Genomic DNA, 23,510 nt, shown 5'->3' with positions numbered 1-23,510 from the left:
ATATTTTGACCACCCACGGCACCGACATCATCCAGGGCGCCGTGGGAAAAGTGAGCACAAGTTGCCACAACGCGATGCAAAAGGTGCGACTGAGAGGAGATGGACCGCCGCACACCGAGATAAGTAGCAATCCCCCTCCCCAACTAATCCAATTTCCTACGCTAACTCTGCTCCCTAGCAGGCCAATGTGCCCGACGGCCCCCTGTTGCAGCCCGCATTACCGGACTAGGAGGTATGTTTTGTTAAAGGCAGGACATACGTTATTAGCAACACGTGCTCACATTGTATCTAAGGTGAACATTCTTAACCACTGCATATACTAAATCACATAGACCTTCCTAGCCTTCACCACCACCTGCCCATTCTCTGAAACACCAAGGGCAGTATTAGGCTGTTTTAGAAGACCGGGGCCGATATTCTTATTACAAGGTTGATGTACCCAGGCATGTACGAAGCCACACTCTTGCTGCAGCCATGGCAACTCATTACGGCATTAACACCAAGCCACAACCAACACAAGAACGCCCTCTATCACCCTTCACAAGACGCCCCAACTTTAGCGCATTTTAGTGAAAAAACAACCAACTCACCAGTAACCATTTCACCGCTTAATGAATTCCTTTAAGACAGAAGCGATTGTTATGCAATGAACATGATGACAACACTAATCTGTAGAGCTTCCAAGACTTTACCACCAGATTTACTATAAATACACAATTATGCTACATTGCTATGTGTATAGAAACACCCTCATTACTAACATAATAGCCACAGGGTGTGATGTTGCATTATATGAGATAGCCTTACACCCCTAGAGGTTAACTGGTAAGGATAAAGAATTGGCATTTTCCAGTTACTTATCTCTCACACCACCTACCAGAGTTTTTAACCAAATCGGCATTTGATCCGTCATTGGATCATTTGGTAGCCACATAACATGACGTTACAAATGGAATAATGGGTGTACATATGCACATATATGTTTCTTTCTGCTTCTTTTATAGAACCAATTGCTCTCCACACAAAATGGAACCAGAATTGTTCTAATAGGTACCTGTGAATTACACAAGCTACCCTCACTTTCTTATGAGGTCCTGAAGAAAGCCCAAACGACCTATCAGGTGTACATGGAGGGCTGAAACATGTCGACCTACTGCTTTGGACAAGTAACTCGTCCACACGCACCACACTGTTTTTACTATGACTTGATTCCTGACTGATTAAATGAACTGTCAAGGACATACAAGCTTTTAAAATTCACCCCACTTGAGCACTTTCACTTATTCTTTGATCACTACTGAAATAACCAGTGGTTTTCCTCCTGGTGGAGGCAAGCATACTACAAAAAGAAGCCCGATGATGATGCTTACACGTTTTTAAACTTGGCGGAGAACCAAGATATACCGCCCCACGACCTTGCTGAACGTGATTGAGGGCTTTTAATTACAAAGTTGCCAGCCCTGGTTACTCAGGTCAACTGATTCTTTCCTCATTTATTTTGGAGACAACATTTCAAACAGTCACACAGTGAGAAACCCCCCACAAAAGGATCACACACCAGTTTAGAAAAATAGAGCAAAATGTAATGAATGAAACAAGACCAAACCAACAAAAATCCAATCAGTGGAATATGTGTTATGATTTTTAAAAGATTTTAGTGAAAACAGTGCCACAAAAAGCACAAAGTGCCAACTCGGCATATCTGGTCTTGGTGACCTGTGTCAACGACACACTTTCAGGACAACCACAGTGGAGTGCAGGTCGGCACCAGTCACTAGATTAGGCCTGCGGAAGTTTACCTTCTCAAATTCGTGCCATGAGTTTATGTGGGAGAGGACCAGGGGGAGCAGGGAAATTGCTGAGGGAGGCTGTCAGCGTAGCGCAAAGACCCGGCTGGCATCGCAGGCAGGTGCTGCTAGAGATTTGCTTTGGCAGTCCCCTGCTAGCGGTTTATGCTGGAACATGAAGAGGTGGCTGCCAGAGCTTCATGTTGAATTGCAGTGCGAGGTCTTGTTGCAAACGGGCCTGTTCACAGTCTGAAAGGGTCCAAAATCTTGAATTCAGCTCCCTTAAGGCACACCTAGGTCCAGAGCCTAAGGGGCACCACTTGGGTGTCAGGAACTTGCTGCAGCTGGCCCCAGGGGCTGGTGAAGGATGGTAGGGAGCCTTTTATGGCCCTGAGGCTCATGTGGGCAGCAGACTAGCCCTTGGAATTTAATCTGGGGTTCTGGGTTCAAGGGTGAAGTTGCAAGTCCAGTCTTTTCCCATCCAGGCAAGAGGGCAGCAGGCAGAGGGTCAGCACAGAAGGGCAGCGGTTCCTTTAGAGCAGCAGTCCAGCAGAGAGGCAGCGTTGTAGCAGCACAGCAGTCCGTTTTCATGGCAGAGTATCCACTGGTTCAGAAGTAAACTGAAGAGTTGGTGTCTGAGGTCCAGTATTTATACCCAGCTGGGCCTTAGTGGGGAAGAAGCTTCTGGAGGTTTCCCTTTTAAGTCCTCAGGCATCCTTCCTTCCCTGTCCTGGCTCCAGACTAACTACAGGGGGCATGCAGCCCTTTGTGTGGAGGCAGGACACATCCTATTCACGTGTAAATGGGGCTGTACCCAGCTCCTGCCTCCCATCCTGCCAGTAATGGCCCATCAAGGCACAACTAAGCTCCTTATTGTGTGTAGCTGTCTAGGAGTAATTCCTAAAGTTCAACTGTAAGCTACACCCAGTCATGTAACCCACGTACAGGGTATAGCACTTAAAGGCTAAGCCAGGAATATGCCAACTTTCTAAAAGTGGCATTTTCAAAATTGTAATTTAAAATGTGACTTTATCATACATTGAGATTGTAAATTAGGATTCCAGAGACACTAAACATGAACTGCTTCCCATGTGGAAATGACACTTCTAAAATGTAATAAGGTAACTCCAGTGTTATCCTATGGGAGAGGTAGGTCTTGCAGTATTGAAAAACTACTTTAAAAGAGTTTTTCAGTACCAGGATATGTAAAACTTGAAAGTACATGTCCAACTTTTTCACTACACTGGACCCTGCCCTCTTCTCTGGGATGTCCAGGGCCTACCCTTGGGAAGCCATATGTATTAAAATGGAAGGTTTGGGCCTGGCAAAAAAATTTGCGAGGTCAAAATGAAAGTTTAAAACTGCCCACATAGACTGCAATGGCAGACCTGAGGCATGTTTACACAACTACTTAGGTGGGTGTCTAATTCAGTGCTGCAGGTCCACAAGCATCATTTAATGTACAGGCCCTGGGTATATGTAGTACCACTTCACTAGGATTGTGAAACTAAATTAAATATTCCAATTGGGGATAAGCCAACGTTACCATGCTTTTAAGGAGGAAGCACGTGCACTGTGGCACTGGCTAGCAGTTGTAAAGTACGCATAGTTCTAAGGTCAGCAAAACCAAAATCAGCAAAAATTGGGGAAGAAGGCAAAACGTCTGGGGGAAGAGCAAGGCTGACAGGTCTAACAGGGTCTATGGCCAGTGTGGAGTGAGGAGACTGTGGCCAGACTCAACGAGTTGGGTGGAATGGGCAGGCAAGAGGGCATGGTCAATACAGCGCATGCCATGGCCAAAGCAGGAACAGCAATGCTGGCAGTGGTACGGCACATAAGAGACCTTACTGCCAAGTCAGTACTGTTTAAGGCAAACCCCATCTGAGTTAGAGCATTTACAGTACACTGATGCAAGGCAGTCGTAAGACTAGTGTTGGTGATAAACCAACATGTTTACACTCCTGTTATGACGCCAAGCCAGCCCCTGATTTGCCAAGCATGACTGTGTTGGCCGTGTAGGACAAAAAAGGACACCAAAGATTTGTTGTGATTGATTTGATGAAAGGATCACTGTGCCTGGGAAGAACTGTAAATAAGTAGTGAGATAGCCTTGTCTTAATTGCCGGACGCCACTTAATCCTAAACCAATGGATAGTTTTGCTTTCCAAGAGACATGTCTTTACTTTCTTGAACTAAAAGACACTTTTCATTTTTAGTTGCATGAACTGTTGACAGTTTATCATTGCCGCTGGCTTTTTAAAACTCAGTTTGTGGTGTATGAAATAGGGAAAGCGAGGGGTTTGCAAACTTAAAAAATCAAGCAAGGTTTGGAGGGAGGATTATAAGCCTTCATTTTACAATATGGTTTACACGGCCTGGTAGCAATCACAAACGTAATATGCTTGTGAACATTGCAGAACAATCCTGCTGTATTCCAGTAAAAGCCTCAGCCCTCGAGTGTCATGAGGATTGTGTTGAACTAGTTTTTGCAAACGAAGCAATTATGCCCAAGGGCCCTAGTTTTAAAACATTTTTATTACATTAGCATTAGTGCAGCAAGTGTAGTGGCACTGCAGCCGAGGGGTAGAGGACCCACTGCACAGTTATGGATGTCTTCTACAACCCCACGTGGGCTCATTTTCCTTGCTTTCATTAGGGTACTTGACACTTCCAGTGCCACATTATGCTAGGATTCGCTCTTGGAGCCTGTCCCCAGCAGGAGTACTCCAGCTCCTCCCTTGCTCAGGCTTTTAGAACTGCACTTTTCACTTAATCAGTACAAATGCACTTGTAATTGTCTGGGAAACAGCTGCAGGAAGTCATACAGCTGATGAAAGAAGGTAGTTTGAGTCTGTGATTGGTCTTTGGTGAGTGGAGGGATTGACAGCCACTTGCAAAATGCTGGACCTGGTATATTGGTGGTAACTATTGGCTGAGTCGGAGCATCCATGGCATGATGGTAACCTCCTTTGGAAAAATGATGTCCTTGCCGTAAGGGTGGTCATTCTTGGCATATTGGGGACATCCATGACATGATGGTGACAAATCCTTGCAACTTATCATACTTGTGGTAATTGACAACCATGGCATGATGGTTTCCACCTCTGATACTGTCTTGGTCCTTGCATAATGATAGTAATTCTTGGCTTCTTGTATGCAGCCACTGTAAGAGCTAGTGATGCAAAGGCATACAAGGCAGAATCTTTTTGTGTATGGCAAATGGAAATAGTATTATTGGAAAATGATAAATTGTTGTTTGGGCACCAACCATTTTTGCTAAAAATGAAAAGGTGGCATTTCATACATACCTTGATTTTATCTCATAAAATAATAACTGTTTTGGGGGGGGGGGGGGGGGGGGGGGAATCTTTACAAAATGTTAAGTCTTTATTCGATACTAACATGTGCATACTTTCATAAACTAACAAGCTCACATTTAAGGATAAAATAATTTCATTTCCTAATACATATGTGAAGCACATCTATAGGTCCAGTGCATGGTCACCATGGCACTCCAACTCCATGAGTCGCATCCTGCCAAAGAGGATCAGTGAAAAGTCTTGAACATCGGACACTTGGGGCGATATTATGCCCCTGCAGCCACTGTGGCACTTCAGTTTCACGAGGCCACACCAGAAACTCTGAAGTCAGCAGCCACTTCCCTCCAAAGAGAAACACTGAAAAATCCTGAACATTATCTGCTGAGGCAAATGCGACGCTTGAGGGTCTGTGACCTCTCCCCCCACACAGTGAGCCTCGCTAACCATAAGTAAAAGAGGGTCCCTTCCCTCGCTATGTCCTGCGGGAGGAATGCACGAAGGACAGGCTCCAAGTTCACATTTGACCTGCCCAGCTTTGCACAAGGCTCTCCAGCACCACAGATTCCCTCACACATGTAGTATCTTTCAGATTCCATTATGCACATTTATTGAAGTGCACAAAATCCTTATGCTCAACCCAGAACACACATTATGTACCCCACACACACACTAGCCAAACAAATCCCACAGCCGTGTAAGTGAAAGAGCTGGTTGGGGAGCACTGCCAAAACTTTTTACGTGGGGAACACCGGTTGGCATGACCCACCCAAGGAAATAGGTAAAAAGGCAAGTCCATTTACTAGGGATTGTGCTGCCACTACAACCAGTTCCACAAAGGCCTGTAAGAGAGGGCAGTAACCACGCTCAAAGAGGAGAGCGCTTTAGGTGTCCCCTCGGCCATACAGCACCACTCCCCTAGGAAAATTGTTTTCTGTTTCACTAATTATGTTGATGCCGTTGGACAAATCTATATGAAACTTCCCAAAAAAAAGTTCACCCACCTCGGCTTCTTAATGTAAAGTTTTGTGCTGAGCAGTCAAGCATGGGCTAAAGAAGTGTGTGTGTAGGGGGGGGGGGGGGGGGGGGGGGCAGTGTTGTCCAAAAGTGTGATTTCCCATATAATTTCCATTGGAAACATTGCTCTCTAATCTCGAATACCTAAAAAAAAGGTGCTGAACGAAATTGCACTAAATTTGGCAAAAAGTTCAAATATTATTTGGAAAGTATGCTTTGTGTAATTTGGTATAAAAATCTGTTCAGCAGTTTTCAAGAAATTAGCATTCAAAGACAGGACTGGAATGGGCGCAATGAGGTTAAACGTTAGGTATATGTGGACTGCTGGTATCCAAATATGCTCTGAGTGGTCAATTTAGAGTGGACTATTCAATCCTGATTGACTAGCCACAACATGATCAACATGTTGTGGCAGCCACTACAGGACTAAGGGTTTTGGTCCTTAAGTCCTGCAAATGAAATATAAAAAATAAGAGGCAGGGTGAGCACACCCTTACCCCTGACCCCCAAAGACATGTGGGGAGGGAGTCAAAAGAGGACATGAAAGGGTGAGAACATATTTTAGTCATATGCATTTCAGGAATTTTATTGAGTTCTCAAGTGATTTTATCCTCTGAAAAATGCTGACCCTTTGGGATTTGATAAATCATATTTGACAGACTTTCTCTAATGATTTTCTCAAAAAAGTTATGGAAGGTGCTTAAGGAGTTAAGTTGAGAGCACATTTTCTAAAGGTTCACATTATCTTCCCCACCCATTTGAGAATCAAGTTTGATATTCTGGGTAAAAACATTTACTCCAGCAGGAACAGGAGCCTGCTACTTGATTCCCCTATGTTCTATTCCAGCTTCTCACAGTGATGAACACAATGAGGGGATTCATTTTTCATAGAAAATATTTTAAGTGCTCTAGAAAGCCAAAATGAGAACACATTCTCTATCAGTTCTCCAAAATCTTCCTCATCCATGTCAGTAATGCAGAGAGAAACACATACTTTCAAAACAAGCAGCAAACTGTCAGTTAATTTCCTTGCCATAAACTTCAGCTTCATCACAGACCAACTAGAACATTAACATTCTGAATTCATAACACAATTGTAGCACACCTGAATGCCGTCATCTTGATGGAAAAAGCAAAACCAAAGGGGATGATGGACAGAGTGTTGAACAGTGCAAGCACTCACCACCAGTCAACTGATCTGGGTTTAATCCATCATCATTCTTTAGCTCATTCCGCCACCCCTGTTCAGACATGCCCATATGCAAATCAGTCTAACCCTGTGCCTCATGGGAACAGTCCAGCCCGAAATGCCAAGCCATGTCTGTCCTGGACCGGAAACAAGCATCCTGGGACCAGTTTCTGGATAATCAGCCGTCATCAGCCAGGCTAGCTTGAATCCAGTGGCAAAGTGAGCAAGGGACCCACGTCTGGCCATACCCTGCCAACTTAGGGCGAAAAAAGCAAAACCAAAGGGGATGATGGACGGAGTAATGAACATTGCAAGCACTCGCCCCCAGTCAACTGATCTGGGTTTATTCCATTATCATTCTTTAGCTCACTCCACCACCCCAGTTCAGACATGGCCATATGCAAATCAGTCTGACCCTGTGCCTCACTCTCGCCCGACGTCGCCTTCCTCATAGAAACCTGGACCAACGCCAGCTCCGCTCTAGACATCGCAACCGCCATCCCGAAGGGTAGAAGATCCTGAGGAAAGACCGCCCCAACCGTCCCGGAAAAGGCCTCACCATTGTCCACAAAAGCTCCCTCCGACTGACTACATACACCTCAAACGACGCCTCACCCCCCATGGTACACATCCATTTCCAGATCCAGCCCAACCCCAGAACAACACTCCACGGAACTCTCACCTACAGACCACCAGCACCTTCACCTCTTGACCCAGACAGCTACCGCCAAGCCACCAGATGCCAACGCACCCAAAACCCTGCGCTGCATTCTCCTCAATGTACGCTCCCTGCACAGAGACACAGTGGAAGTGTGGGACCTCCTCAACACCCTCTCGCCCAACGTCGCGTTCCTCACAGAAACCTGAACCAACGCCAGCTACGCTCCCAATATCGCAACCGCCGTCCTGACGGGTGTAATTTCCTGAGGAAAAACCACCCCAACCGCTCTCGCAGGAGGCCTCGCCTTCATCCACAAAGGCTCCCTACAACTGACAACATCCACTTCAAACGACGCCTCGCCCTCCACGGAACACATCCATTTCCAGATCCAGCCCAACCCAAGAACAACACTCTGTGGAACTCTCGCCTACAGACCACCCAGACATGGCTCCCCGTTCGCCAACACCTTCGTAGACTACATCGCGCCCCACGCCCTTGCCTCCACGTACTATGTACTGCTCGGAGACCTGGATTTTCACCTAGACAACCTCAGCGACCCCAACTCCACCGCCCTCCTAGAGAACCTGGCCAACATTGGACAAAAGCAACTCATCTCCACCCCCGACACAGCAGGACACACTCTCAACCCAATTTTCACTAAAGGTAACAACATTCACTTCAGTCACGCCACGGAACCTCTCTGGACAGACCACCACTGAGTCCACTTCTCATTCTCGAAACCCACCGCACACAAGCCTACGTCACGCCTCCCACGCAGAAACTGGAGCAAGATCACCAAAGAGCACCTCGCCACCGCCCTCAGCCGCACTCCTCCCCCTACCACGACAGAAGCCAACACTGCAGCCAACGACCTCCACCAATGGATCGCCGACTGCATCAACACGCTCGCCCCCCTCTATAACTCCGACAGATGTCACAGCACAAAAGCCACCTGGTTCACCGCGGATCTACGAGAATCCAATCGCTCGTACCGACAGCATGGAGAAACACCAGAACCCCGGAAGTACGCACCGCCTACAGGGCCGCCACCACGGCTCACTACCAACTCATCAGATCTACGAAGAAAAACTTAATTCAGGACAGAATCCTCTCCAAATCCCACAACTCCAAGGAACTCTTCACCATCATACAAGGATTCACCAGACCCCCACAGCAAAACCACTAACATCTCTCCCTCCCAGGATCTCTGCAACAAACTCAGCTCCTTCTTCCACCACAAGATCAGGACACTTTACGACAACTTGGACGACCAAGACCAAGGCACTGACCCAACACCATTCACCAACTACGCCACCCAGCAGACCCTCCTCACCTGAACCCCTGTCACCACATAAGATACCGGAAAGACTTTGAAGAGCATCCACTCCAGAGCATAAACCTGACCCCTGCCGCCTCACATCTTCCACAGGGCTGCCTCCATCATCACACCAGAACTATGAAGGTCAATCAACAGCGCCCTCAAAATAGGCATATTAACCCGCCGATTGAAAATGCACCTAAGTCAAACCCCTCCTTAAGAAGCCCTCCTCAGACCTGACGGATCTCAAGTACTACAGGCCCACGTCTCTCCTCCCCTTCACCGCCAAAGTCATAGAGAAAATCATCAACACCCAGAAATCGCACTTCATACAAACTAACATCCTCGACTCATCTCAATCGGGATTCCAAAGCTACCACAGCACCGAGACCGCCCTCCTAGCCACAACTGATGACATCCGCACCCTCCTCGATCAAAGCCACACGGCAGCCCTCATTCTACTAGACCTCTCAGCATCCTCCAACACCATCGAACCAACGCACACTAGCCGCCAGACTCCACAATGCCGGAATACAGGGAACTGCTTTATATTGGATCCACTCTTTCCTCTCCGGAAGAACACAAAGAATAAGACTCCCGTCCTTCCTCTCTGAAACCACAGAGATCAGATGCGGAGTACCCCAAGGATCCTTCCTCAGACCCACGCTCTTCAACATCTACATGGCCCCCTTTGCAACCACCGTCAGAAAACACGGGCTCAGCATAGTATCTTACTACGACACCCAGCTCATCCTCTCCCTCACCAAGTAACTAGACATCACCAGGTACAGATTCCAGGAAGGAATGAAGGACGTCACATCCTTGATGAGCAGCAGGTGCCTGAAACTCAACTCGGAGAAAATGGAAGTCCTCATCCTTGGATCCACCCCCACCGCATAGGACGACACCTGGTGGCCCCCCACCCTTGGAAAAACCCTCTCACCTCCACGGGCCAAGCCCGCAACCCAAACATCATACGACTCCTCACTCACCATGAACCAACAGATCAACCCAGTTTCCTCCACATTCTTCATCACTCTCTACATACTCCACAAGACCTTCAAATGGATCCCCCGTGACTCCATGAAGACCATCACCCTCGCACTCACTCACCATTAACCAACAGATCAACCCCGTTTCCTCCACATTCTTCATCACCCTCTGCATACTCTGCAAGACCTTCAAATGGATCCCCCGTGACTCCATGAAGACCATCACCCACGCACTCATCACCAGCAGGCTGGACTACGGAAACACCCTCTACGCCAGAATCAACAAATCACTCCTTCGCAAACTCAAGACCGTCCAGAACACCGCAGCCAGACTAGTCCTCAGCATCCAACAACATGACAACATGACCACATCACCCAGCACCTCCGCGACCTCCACTGGCTCCCCGCCGAAAAGAGTTACCTTCAAGCTGCTCATGCATGCCTACAAAGCCCTCCACAACACCGGGCCCCAATACCTCAACAAAAGAATCTCCTTCCATGTCCCCAGGAGAAACATCCGATCTGCCAACCTAGCCCTCGCAGAGATTCTCCGCATACATAGAGGCAGAATGGGTGACAACCAGGAAAAAACTTCCCCTAAGCATTAGACGAAGCCCCACACTCCAAGCCTTTAGAAAAGACCTCAAGACCTGGGTCTTTGGATTACCTCAGAGCTCACAAATCCATCCCCCCACCTCTCCCCCCCCCAGCGCCTTGAGACCCTTACGGGTGAGTAGTGCGCTCTATAAATCCCCTGATTGATTGATTAGAAATTTCAACAATGGTATTTAAATATGACATGAGTGATGTCATCAATGATATTGTTTAACTTGTTATGAATTATGTAATATGTGAGGTCCTAAACAGTGCATGATGGGGGTGCAAGTTGTAGTTATTTCACACCACTTTAAATGGCATACTTCAGTGCTTTTTTAACATTGAGTAGTCTCAACACCTAGAAAGAACATCATTTTAACCTTTGTTTTTTTCACTGAACATACATATTCATTTATTCTCCAACTAAATTTTTCCTTTGCTCATCAATGCTCAGCAAAATGGTGCAATGCCATTCTCAAAGGGGAACCAATCCGAAGTCAGTTTTACACCAAAGGGAGGAGGCATTTCAAAAAGTGGTTAATTCTTTTTACTTTAAAAGTGATAGGACAAACAGGTAATCCATAATACAACGTATTTGAATGGTATCTTGGTCATGTGAATAGTCTTTCATTCATCTCTATGCCTAAAATACTAAACTGTCTCCATGATTTCTGGGAACTATAGCTCAAATTCATACACACATATCAATATTAAATTCTCTGACTTTCTAAACACTGAATTGACATTTCTAAGATTTATGATAATTTCTTATGTAGAGTATATGGCCCAAACCAAACATGCGCTCTTGTGGGCTGCACATCTCAACCAGGTTCTTGCTTCTGGAATCTTTCCCTCTAGTGTGAAACTAAAAGCTTTTGCTTGTTTGCTTTGACCACACCCATGGCTTATGGGAGCTGCAGTTGGATTGTAACCACTAGCTCATGATATGTCAGGTTTTCAATGTTTAACCAGACAATTTATAGGCAATTATAATAAAAAAGACATTTGTTATCAAATCAAGATTGTGAACAACTGTACTCCCTGTAAAGGGCAATATTTTATGACTAGAGCACCAAAGTCCAGATGTGTACACCAGATATACATTCTAGTCCACAATGGTATTCCATACATGCCTCTAAATTAAATTGTTCAAGATAATTATCATTTGCTGGTACCCATCCATAATTGTCGTCTCATATGGATAAAAAAGATATATATATCGTACTGGCAGTCGCCAGTAGGTAATTATAGTTAGGACCATGTTTCCATAGTGTTGGACCCGGCCCGTTGGGCAGGTTCACCCCTAGACTTTTTGCTTTTTCGTAGCCTGTTTATGGAACCTGGTGTTGGTGATTTTAGGCCTCTGCGCACTTTTTCAATGTGGTACAGTGTAAAGTGCTTGAGCTCTCTGTGAATGAGTGGTGAGTGACCTGCCCTCCCATAGGAATGAATGGGGAATATGTATGCCCATGGTAGTTCCTGATGTGTGGGGAGTGCAGGGGCGAGTTTGGTATGTACGAACTCGTGAGAATGAATGCTGCAAAATGATGTATGCGGCATGACTGTGTCTAGTCTAGAAGTACTACTTTTGGAAGTTGGCATATTTGTGTAAGTTGGTGCTAGCGTGTGATTGGCTGGTGAGCCTGGCCCAGAGTGCCTGGGCCTGCCTGTGGATTGACTGTCTGGATTGAGGATGACAGGGGCTGGAGAGCCCAGGAGGTCGTCTGAGTCAGCCCATGGATGAAAGGCAGCATCTGCTGCCAGGGAAGTGGGAGGAGATGGCACCTGATAGTGAAGGGCTGTGCCTGCCTGACTACAAAGCTGGCTCCACCTCCCGCTGGGCGACTGTCACCTCTGGCCCTGATACTGAAGGGGACTTCCCTCTAAACCAGTCCAGCTGGTTCTCACACTGAGACTTCAAAGGCTTCAAAGACTTTTCACTGTGTACGAAGGGGCTGTGTCCCCTTCCAAAAGGTTCTTGTTTCTGACTTGAATCTACCAGGGTAGTATAAATATTCAAAACAAGAGCAACAATAATTAGTCTGCTTTCCGTAACTCAAAGACTGTATCTTTGAAAATAACCTTACACCACGGTTTAAGAAAATATATTCCTGTTTAATTTTCTGTATTCATTTTTTATATTATTTTTGTCAATAAAAAACACATAGGTTGCCCCAAGACGGGAGCGTGCAAAGGGAAAAGGTGTGATCCGAAAATTGAGAGCAAGTGAAAAGAAGAAAAGAAATTACACAGAAGTGATTAAGAAATGCTTTTCATAATTTTTACAATCAATACTGAACACAAACTTCAAAATTCACCGTATTGAACACCTGGCCAACAACGTAGTTCATATGTTCGTGATCAACAACATTGTAGTACATAAACATAAATGTCCTCAGTCCTACACTGTCTACAATATTGGAAAGACAATGGTCCTAGGTATATATATTTTGAAAATGTCGACGTTTCGACTCGACTTATTCCCAACCGGAAATTTGGACCTGGGGATTGCGAGTCTTCATCAGGACAAATAGCAAGAAAACGAGGCAACCAGGGGATAATAAATAACCCCTTCGTGTTAGAGAAATCGATGTCTGGTGATCCAAAGTTACCACATCCCCACAGGATTCCTTTAATTCATATCTTGATCCATGTCAGGGCAGCGTTATTTCATATGTGACACAAAGGACGATGCCTTATTGCTGGAAAATCAATGCCCCCAAGTCGGTAGTTTGCGGACTTCTACTTCGGAATTCAATGCACACTGGTTTAAAATATACTGATTTCCAGGTAAGTAATGGCAATGGTACTCCAATTCAATTAGAGGGGAGCCGCTGTATTGGTAATATCAGCGTATACATCCGAGCCTCACAGTGCTTCCGGATGTCCAATCGTTTTCCTGTGGAGAGCGCTCCTACTCGATTATAGGAATCCGTTCTTCTATACGGAAATTCGTCTAACACCCGAGCCTCCCGGTGCTGCAGGGTGCCGTCGGTGACCGACGGCACCCTGCAGCACCGGGAGGCTCGGGTGTTAGACGAATTTCCGTATAGAAGAACGGATTACCAATACAGCGGCTCCCCTCTAATTGAATTGGAGTACCAATGCCATTACTTACCTGGAAATCAGTATATTTTAAACCAGTGTGCATTGAATTCCGAAGTAGAAGTCCGCAAACTACCGACTTGGGGGCATTGATTTTCCAGCAATAAGGCATCGTCCTTTGTGTCACATATGAAATAACGCTGCCCTGACATGGATCAAGATATGAATTAAAGGAATCCTGTGGGGATGTGGTAACTTTGGATCACCAGACATCGATTTCTCTAACACGAAGGGGTTATTTATTATCCCCTGGTTGCCTCGTTTTCTTGCTATTTGTCCTGATGAAGACTCGCAATCCCCAGGTCCAAATTTCCGGTTGGGAATAAGTTGAGTCGAAACGTCGACATTTTCAATATATATACCTAGGACCATTGTCTTTCCAATATTGTAGACAGTGTAGGACTGAGGACATTTATGTTTATGTACTACAATGTTGTTGATCACGAACATATGAACTACGTTGTTGGCCAGGTGTTCAATACGGTGAATTTTGAAGTTTGTGTTCAGTATTGATTGTAAAAATTATGAAAAGCATTTCTTAATCACTTCTGTGTAATTTCTTTTCTTCTTTTCACTTGCTCTCAATTTTCGGATCACACCTTTTCCCTTTGCACGCTCCCGTCTTGGGGCAACCCATGTGTTTTTTATTGACAAAAATAATATAAAAAATGAATACAGAAAATTAAACAGGAATATATTTTCTTAAACCGTGGTGTAAGGTTATTTTCAAAGATACAGTCTTTGAGTTACGGAAAGCAGACTAATTATTGTTGCTCTTGTTTTGAATATTTATACTACTCTTGATTTGATCTAATTCTATAATTTATAGGTTTTGGATCACTGTTTGTTTATAATTACATTAACCCAGGTCCATACCTTATGGGCCACCCCATTTCTATAATGGTTGAATCTACCAGGGGCGGGCGCTGCCCAGCCCCTGGATGCCTGCAAGACTTCTGGGGGACCCCTCTGCCTTGCCTGGGCTCAGGTGGGGACTTTGCTGGACTTTCCTGGATGTCCTTCCCCTGGATACTGGAGGATTTTCCTGCTGGGGGCACTCTGCCTGTTTTCTAGCGCTTGGGAGCGCTTTTTGCTTTAGATTAGCATGTCTCTGCCCCGCTTTTTGCGTGGGGAATTGCAGGTGCCACCCTGCTTTTTGCCCGACATCGTTATATTGGTATTTATGGGTGCCACCCCATTTATTTTATTGACCTAGCGAGTGCCCACCTCGCTTATTTGCTATTTCTTTATTTTCCTCGAGGGAGCCCACTCCTCGGGAAACTCAGCCCCCGCCTGCCTGCCTAGCGAGGGCCGCCGCGCTGCCCGCGGCGACCCGGAAGTGACTGGCCGGCCGGCCAATCCGAAAGCGGCCAGCCTGAAGTGCCCGCCCCCGCAGCCCGGGAAGAGAGGAGGAGTGTGACCGGCTTCTGGGGCTCCCGTGTGCAGAGGAAGCCCGGAGTGAGGAGAGGAGCGGCAGGCGGAGACTTGCGGCGGGGCTTCTGGGGCTCCCGTGTGCAGAGGGAGCCCCGAGTGAGGAGAGGAGCGGCAGGCGGAGACTTGCGGCGGGGGCGCAAGGCACATTGTCGGTGCCTGCCCCCACCGCGAGCGAAGAAGAGCCGCCGCCGCCTGAGAGCCCCGCAGAGAAGAGCCGACGCCGCCTCCCAAGGTACCGGTGAGTGCGGGCGTGCAGGGGACAGTGTTGCTTCTGCTCCAGGAGGGAGCTCGGGGGTATTGCATGCCGGCCGGGCAGAGTGGGGCAGAGCAGGGGAGGGGCGCCGGGACACATTGTCGGTGTCCGCCCCCCCCCCCCCGCAGTAGCGCGAGCTCGCGCTCAATGTGGAGAAGCCACGAGGGCTTCAAGGGCGGCCCCAGATGACAGTGGGCCGCCCCAACGTCGCGCAGAGCCTGTGGAGGCTCCCACAACCCGGGGGCAGTATTTGTGCCAGAGTCCCCCGTGAGGGACTCCAACGGAGCGAGGACGCTTTGGGCGGCCCCGCTTGGCAGTGGGTCGCCCCAACATGTATAAGCCCAGAAAGGCTCAAAGGGGCCCTAATTTGTTTGAGAGCCTGTTTGGCTCCAGAGAGGGCCACATTAGATAGAGGGGGCGTCGGGGCATATTGTCGGTGCCCGCCCCCTCCTACCAGAGAGCACATTGTTTTTAGAGCCTCTGTGGCTCCAACGATGGGCCTGCCTTGTCCCAGAGCCTGTGTGGCTCCAACAGTGTGGCGCAGTTTGCGCCTAAGGGCCAGTGAGGGCCCCGGCGCAGTTTTGTTGATTCTCCAGTTGCCCAGCACTTTGTGGGCAGCTGCCACGTTTAGGCTTTTTGTACTTTTGAAACTGGCGCTGCATGGCAGCGCACCCTGACTTTGGACTCAGGGCATCTTTGCCCCACAAGGCCAGTTGGCCTAGGGACTGCCACAGGTAGTGGCTTATGTAGGGTTGGCGCAATGTGATTTCTATGCTTTTTAATAGTTATTGCTAATGTGAGTTTTGGCGCTATTGATTTATTATGCACCTCTGAATGTGTTATTGCATCATGTGTCTTTTCTTTCCCTTATTACTCCTCTGAATGTAGGTTGGTGCATCATGAGTAAGGTGTTCTTTCTTAGACCCCTAAACGCTGTGTGATACTAAGGTGGTTGCCTTTTCTACTCCTCTGAATGTAGGTTTATTGCATCATGAGTAAGGTATTCTTTCTTAGACCCCTAAATGCTGTGTGATACTAAGTTGGTTCTTCTTTTTCTAGTACAGGTGGTCCTAGTAAGGTCCTGGTTCCTGTTACCAGTGGTTACTGGTTGTTATCTTTTTTTTTAATTCAAATCTTTTTTATTGAGGAATAGAGATGAAAAGAAAGACAATGCAATAAATCTTCCAAGGTACAAATGGATAAAGTGTTGGCACAATGACACTTACAATAATCAAAGTCAAGTCAGAGAGAGAAAAGAGAAGAAAAGGGGGGAGAGAGAAAGAGAGGAAATAAGAGAGAGAAGAGAAGAGAAGAGAAGAGAAAGGACAGGCCATTATTTTATGTTACATTTATTCTTTATTCTAGAAGTGACTTTATATTCTACATTTTATCTAGAAGTACTATATCTGATTCTGACAGGCGCCCATGTGGCCCTGTCTGGTGTGCATAATCCCTGTGAATATTGCCCGTGTCAGTTGGCACCATGTATATGTGTGATTTTATCTGATGTGTTTTTACAATACAAAAGTTATTTTTATAATAACCTTGTGTGGAGTCTCTTTTGTGGTGTGCCTAGTATGTTGTTGCTGTTGTGCGCTGGCGCAAATGCTTTACACATTGCCTCCGAGTTTAGCCTTACTGCTTGAGCCAAGCTACCAAGGGGGTGAGCAGAGGTTATCTTGGCGTGTGACTTCCTTGCCCTGACTAGAATGGTGGTTTCTGCCTGGCTTTGGCGCCAGCCTTAGCCTACCAGAAATAGCCAGTTCTAACACATAGGAAAATAATTTTTTGACTGGCTTATAACTTTGGCACCAGTAGACGAATCTTCAAGAATTTTTTTTTTTAAAAGTGTCAAGTTAGGTCTTGTTGTGCATGAAGTGTTTCCGGGTGATCCATCTAGCCGGAGCTGAGAATAAGGGGTGTCCAAAAAAGTGTTTTTTACCATCTTAATTCTCATAGGACCTTTAGACATGCCTGTAGCCCGAACCACTGGATAGAATTAAACCAAATTTGGCAGAAAGGTAGTTTTGGTTAAGCAGATTGTGCTTTTTGCTATTTGGTGTAAAATAGGTTCAGTAGTTGGTAAGAAACTTATGAAAATAAAGATAGTGAGATCTGTGGCTGCGACGACTTCGCAAAAATAACGAGTTTGTGCAGGGAAATGCAGAGCTCTGATTGGTTGCCAACACTTCAGTCAGGAAATGTCAAACAACAAGTTAAAAAAAAGAAAAGAGGGCAGGGTAGGAACACACTGCCTGGCCTATGTCATAGGGCCCCCTTGGGACTCTGCCATGACAAAAAAAGCTATTTTTGAAAACTTTTTGCCGCAAATTTATGATGACATTGCTAATATCGAAAAAAATATATATATTTTAAAACACTCTCACCCACGTTTCTTCAGAATTGAGCCACCAGGTGGGCTGTGTCCCGGGGGAGTGTGAGTTTTTATAATAAAATTAAAAAAAAAGAAGTGGGATGCATGGGGCACCCCTCCAAGGGCTTATTTAAGCCCTGGGATCGGCATCTCCCAAGGACACTATATCTATGCGGGTGGGCATGCTGGGCCCACCCATGCCCCTTTGACCGCCACCTCCCCAATGCAAACAATGTAAAATAAATGTGAGGGAGCACAATTCTTCCCCCCCTGCAGCCCTGGGGACCACCACTTCCTACAAAAAACAAGATGTATGTGACCTGTTGTAAAATAAAAGGGGGGGCCCACACGACCCCTGCTACCCCGGAGACTGCCACCTTCCAGGGGCTCAAAGAAATTAATTAAGGGGTCCATCGCGGACCCCCGCCCCAGTGACCAGCACTTCCCTGGGGCTTAAATAAACAATAGAGGGAGGCCATGCGGCCCCCCTAGTTCAGACATGGATGGCCCTTGGTTCCACCACCCCCAGGGCCGGCTCCAGCTATCTCCCGAGATGCCCACCTTTGGGTGAAAGCTGTGTTTGCTTTTGCTTGGTGAGAGCTCCCAACAGGCAAGAGCAGACATAACTCCGCTTTCTGCAAGCCGGAGCTGTTAAACAGCTCGGCTTGCAGAAAGCAGAGTTTTCATCTGTTTCCTTGCATGCAAATATGCATGCAGGGAAACAGATGAAAACATTGCCCCCTCCAAGAGCATAATGGCTGGGACCTGAGGCATAGGGTCTCGGGGACAAAATTGGCCCAGAGAGGGGGGCCCCCTCCCCAAATATATTTTTTTTAATGCCAGTCATGGGGATGGGGCCCCTTGGGTGATGAAGTCCCTTTGGATGCTGAGGGTCCTTGGGGGCCATTTGAGGTGTCATCAGTGAAGTCACTGATCATGTCATGAGTGATGTAATATGTGAGATCGTAAGTAGTGCATTGAGGGGGCGTAAGTTATAGTCAGCTCAGGAACTATAACTGCTGAATTTTACTGGTTTGGTACAAGTTTTTTTCTGTGATAAATCAAGATCCTGCATAGTGGGAAATGCATAGGATTGGGACAATACAACATGACATGTAAGACTTTTCGCAGATCAAGAAACGTAGAGCAACATGTAGTAGAATGCCACACTATAATCAATGTATCACATATGTTTAACAATTGATAATTAGTGATCATGTTGACTCTAACTCAGACACATATACTCCTCCCCTCTATTCAGCGCCAAGAAACCTGTTGGTGAACGTGCGCTCCACAAATTCTCATTAACATAACATAACATAAATGCAGTGCCATCATTCAGGTTCTCACCTATAAATAATGGGGTGGTTTCTTCGTTTGTAAATTCGTTGGGATCAGCTCCTGCCTGCAAAAGAATTTTCGTACACTCCACGCTGCCTTGTCTTGCAGAAAGATGTAACGCGGTTTCACCCTCAAATGTCTTTGACTTTATATAACTCTTCGAAGCGGCTTAAAAAGTTGAAAAAACGTTTGTTAACTTATTTTTTTGTATCAATAAGTATTGCGAGATATAGAAATAAGTCTTAAAAACGATATACATTTTGTGTAGCTAAAATTAGCCTAATAACCTTTGATTTGAAATGATAATGTCCAGCAACAGTACAAATGGAGTAGTCTAACTCTCGCATTTTTGTCACTCTGCAGTTCAGTAACTCACAAATAATGGGTTTTTTTATGGTTCAGCTGCAGGGCTTCTGTTATTTGACCACGTAGGGTGCCCCCATGCACACACAATAAAGTAAGCCCTCCAAATAGCAATATGCTCTCTCACCATACCTTTTTGCAATGCTGCTTTTTTGCCACTTGCTAATTGCACTGACAGGTCAGCAAAACGCCTCACGGGGATGTGAACAATGCAGCTGGAATGCTGTTTTGTCACGGGGCATTCACAGTGAGTGCTATTATAAACAAAGAGGGGCAGTCTCCCATCTGTGCGACTGTGTTTAAATGAAAATAACTCAGTAAAATGAACTACCCCTCTTGGTTTTAGACACCAAGAGTAGGCCGATCCAACCGTGCTCGGCTGAAAATAAACTACTTCATGGACTCCCTAAAGAGTGGAATTTCCCCGCAAGTTCCTGTCCTTGAAAAAACACTCACACTGAAAGAAATGATAGACATCGCGTCTAAACTTGTTCCGCATTTTACGCATTTTTAATGCAGTTTTAAGTTTTCACAGCCAGTTATGACTGTTAGAAATGTAAAATATTAGTACTTTGTCAAAGACTGTACTTTGGCTTCAAGGATTTCCTGAAAGTTAGCCACAGATTGCATTGGGAGATGTTTAATGGTTCCACTGAGAAACCTGGAGATGATGGTGATTTAGGAGGAAGCAGATCTAAACCCCATAGTAGGGAGGGGTAGGTGAATGAAAATGTACGCCTGTATACAGTAGGGAAGGGGGAACAAATGAACATGCAGGTCTGCATACAGGAGGGAGGGGTGGACGAATGAACAGGCCGGCTGTTGTATATTGATTCTTCTTGTAATATGGCTGACAGTAGTCTTTAGCCCTTCCTTAGTGTTCTTACCTCCTTAGCTTCCCAGAATACCTGTCTGTGTTCTAATCTGTACCAGAGTGTTCTACCAGTGTCAGCTGTGTCCTACAATAAATCTACATGTAATCAACTAGAAGTATCCTGTCATCTATCTTCACCTATTTACAACACAGGCCTGCAAATACTATGGAGGGGTGGATGAATCTTCATCTGCCCTTCTTGATTCAGAGATGATCAACGCACTGGCATTCAGGGGTCAGCTCTTGCTTGTCACAACTATACAAACTGAGTGACGGGTTACGCACCTCAAAGCATATGGTTAATCATACACGGTGTGTGTCTTAACCTCTATAACCTGGTATTTGAAACTTACCAGCTTGAAGCAGCAGCCTCAAACATTTACTGGAGTTGTGAAAAGCTGCTTCATGAATTGGCATCCACCCTCGGTTATCCGATATGTCAACACTACTGCCTCTTTTAATGAGTCTCTGCAAACATTTAACGTTGCCACTTCTTGCTGCATGCCCAACGCTTGAGCATCTATCTGAGTAGGCCTCAGTGAAATCCATGCTGAAATCCTGGTTGGAGGAGAGAGATGGACAACTGTCATGGTAATAAAGAAAGAAGAAAACCTAAATCAAAACCAAATTACATTCAATACTGAACTTTCTTCTAAATAATGATTTTTAAGTGATACGCACACCAGTTTTGAAATCTTTCAATGGGGCTGCGATTATTAATTGAGTGAAGTTAAGATCAGGAAATAATTTCCCCAGATACTGATTTTCAAATTAGTATCAGGTGGGTCCACTGCTTAAAACCAATGGGCTTCCTTTCGGGGTTCAGAGTTAGCATGTGCAGCACTATAATTTTTGGGAAGACAACAGGTCGGTGGCAGGACTTGTATTCATTCGGCACAAAGATTCCCAAAGTCTAAACCTAACAGAGCTTTTTTGTAATGCATATTGTTTCTATCGAGGAAGCTCTGTCCTTTTCTGAGTGTTTAATAAAAGACCCATACACACCTGCTGGAGAAATATGTATTACATTTCAAGCCTCGCAGTGGGGCATCAGGGCAGTTGAAAAGCTTGGCATGAGCTCAGGAGGGAGCTGAAATGAAAAAAGTAAGAAAAATCATTATTGATAACGCACAGGTAAAAGGTCGGTCTTCGATTTACTCCGAGACGTGTTAAGGCATGGGCAGAGTGGGCTGTGGCCCATAGCCCCAGTCTTTCAGGGTGGCCCCTGATAGAGCCAGCTCGGTTCTGCAGAGAGTCTTCTCCGGGTGACCCTGAATAATTCTAATTCTTACACAGATTGTAAAGACACTCGCACATCACCCATATTCAAAATAAATGAAAGGAAAACGGTATTTATGAAACCGACATTCTATCTGCTCCTTCCCCACTCACCCCCATGTTCCCCTCCTCTCCCCTCGGCAGAAAACCACAGGGCCGGAGAGCTTGCAGTGGCAGACAGTGAACACTGCAGGGTCCCGAGCGTGTGCAGAGTCAGCAGGGTAGAGGTCAGGGAGAAGAACAATACTGGCCTCCTATGGGGAAGTCATTTGACCTCCCACCTCACCTGGGCGTCAGGGACAGTCCTGTACTGCTCCTCCAGCAGCCAGTGCAGCCCATCCGTACCCTGGGGTGTTCCCCCAGTACCCCATCCTCACTTTGTACTTTTCCAACAGTACTCCTGCCCACCCCGTACTGTTCCTCCAGATCCCCTCCCGTCCTGTACTATTTTCCCAGTACTCCTCCGTTCCTGCACTTTTCCTCCAGGACCACCTCCCGTCTTGTACTGTCCCTCCAGTTCTCTGTGCACCCTGCTCTCACTCTACTGTCCCTCCAGTACCCCTTCCCCGTCCTCTACAGTTCCTCCAGTTCAGTACACACTTCCTTGTACTTGATTGTTTCTCCAGTACTCTGGGCCCTCCACCCTCAACCCATACTGATCCTCCAGTACCCTGTACCCCTCACCCTCGCTCTGTGCTGTTCCCCCGTGCCCCCACCCATGTGCGCACTGCCTCCTCGCTGCCCCCTGTATGTCCAGGCGGATGCCCTTGCGCCCCCCTCCCAGGTCCACCCTGGACAGGCCGCTCTGGCCGGACCCGGGGCCCCCCAGGGACAGGAGAAAGGTGCCCAGTGTGGTTCACACCTCCCAGCAGAGTTTTTTTTAAATCTTCAATAACCGGAAGAGGGTGAATCAGACACCGCCCGGCCCGGGGTTCACAAGCCACAGCTCGCGGCTTCCTCGCCCCTCAGGTTAGCTAAAAGAGTTTAATTTGAAAGTCATGTTTGTCTTTGTTGGGGAGGAGGTGGGGGCTGGCAGCTCCTCCTCCTCCTCCCCTCTTCTGTGAGCCCCTTTCCCCGGGAGACCTCGCCAGTTCCCCTTTACTTGAGGTAGGGCTTGGCTCCCCCTGATCCAGAACCTCCGCTCCTGCTGCTGTGGGGGTGCTCTCTGCCGTGTGACCCGCTCCAAGACCCCCTGTGGCCCCTCGATAACTCAAGTTGCAGGGCCCCCTCCGTGTGCCAGCTGCAGGGACTTCCTCCCTGGTGCACCCTCTGCGGCCCCACTTGAAGGGACTTGTCCCATCTTTGTGCCCAGCTGCAGGGCACTCTCACCCTGGTGCCACGTCCAAGTGCCAAGCTCCAAGACCCCTGGCCCTGTTGTCCGCCCTTGTCCCCAACTTTGAATGGTGTTACCCCATTCTCACCCCATTTTGGCGCAGGCCCCGGCAGAGAGGCCCTTTGGTTGGCACCGGTCCCCTGCACAGCCCTGGTGCACTGAGGCGAGGACTACTACACCATCACAGCTCCATTGCAACTTCACACCTGACGGACAGATCAGAGCCAGTTTGGTTATTTTCGTGCCAAGCAGAGACCCCCGGGATTCTTTGCGGTGG

General features: G+C 46.9%; 1 protein-coding gene across 4 annotated transcripts in view; it reads right to left on the bottom strand.

The window, feature by feature from the left end:
- The window catches only part of ASB3 (ankyrin repeat and SOCS box containing 3), a 404,583-nt gene that overhangs the window by 311,114 nt on the left and 69,959 nt on the right, over positions 1 to 23,510 (bottom strand). For all 4 annotated transcript variants that reach the window (XM_086927737.1, XM_086927738.1, XM_086927740.1 and 1 more), the window contains exons 2-4: positions 21,628 to 21,712; positions 20,976 to 21,180; positions 19,395 to 19,553 (exon numbers count right to left, since the gene is read on the bottom strand). In XM_086927737.1, coding sequence (XP_086783863.1) covers positions 19,395 to 19,553; positions 20,976 to 21,171 — 355 coding nt within the window. In that variant the 5' untranslated portion in view covers positions 21,172 to 21,180; positions 21,628 to 21,712. The remainder of the gene's footprint in view (positions 1 to 19,394; positions 19,554 to 20,975; positions 21,181 to 21,627; positions 21,713 to 23,510) is intronic.

This window comes from Lissotriton vulgaris, chromosome 6, assembly GCF_964263255.1.
Source record: "Lissotriton vulgaris chromosome 6, aLisVul1.2, whole genome shotgun sequence".
Taxonomy (NCBI): domain Eukaryota; kingdom Metazoa; phylum Chordata; class Amphibia; order Caudata; family Salamandridae; genus Lissotriton; species Lissotriton vulgaris.
The sequence above is the reverse complement of the archived record's forward strand: the minus strand, read 5'-3'. Positions and strand labels throughout refer to the sequence as shown.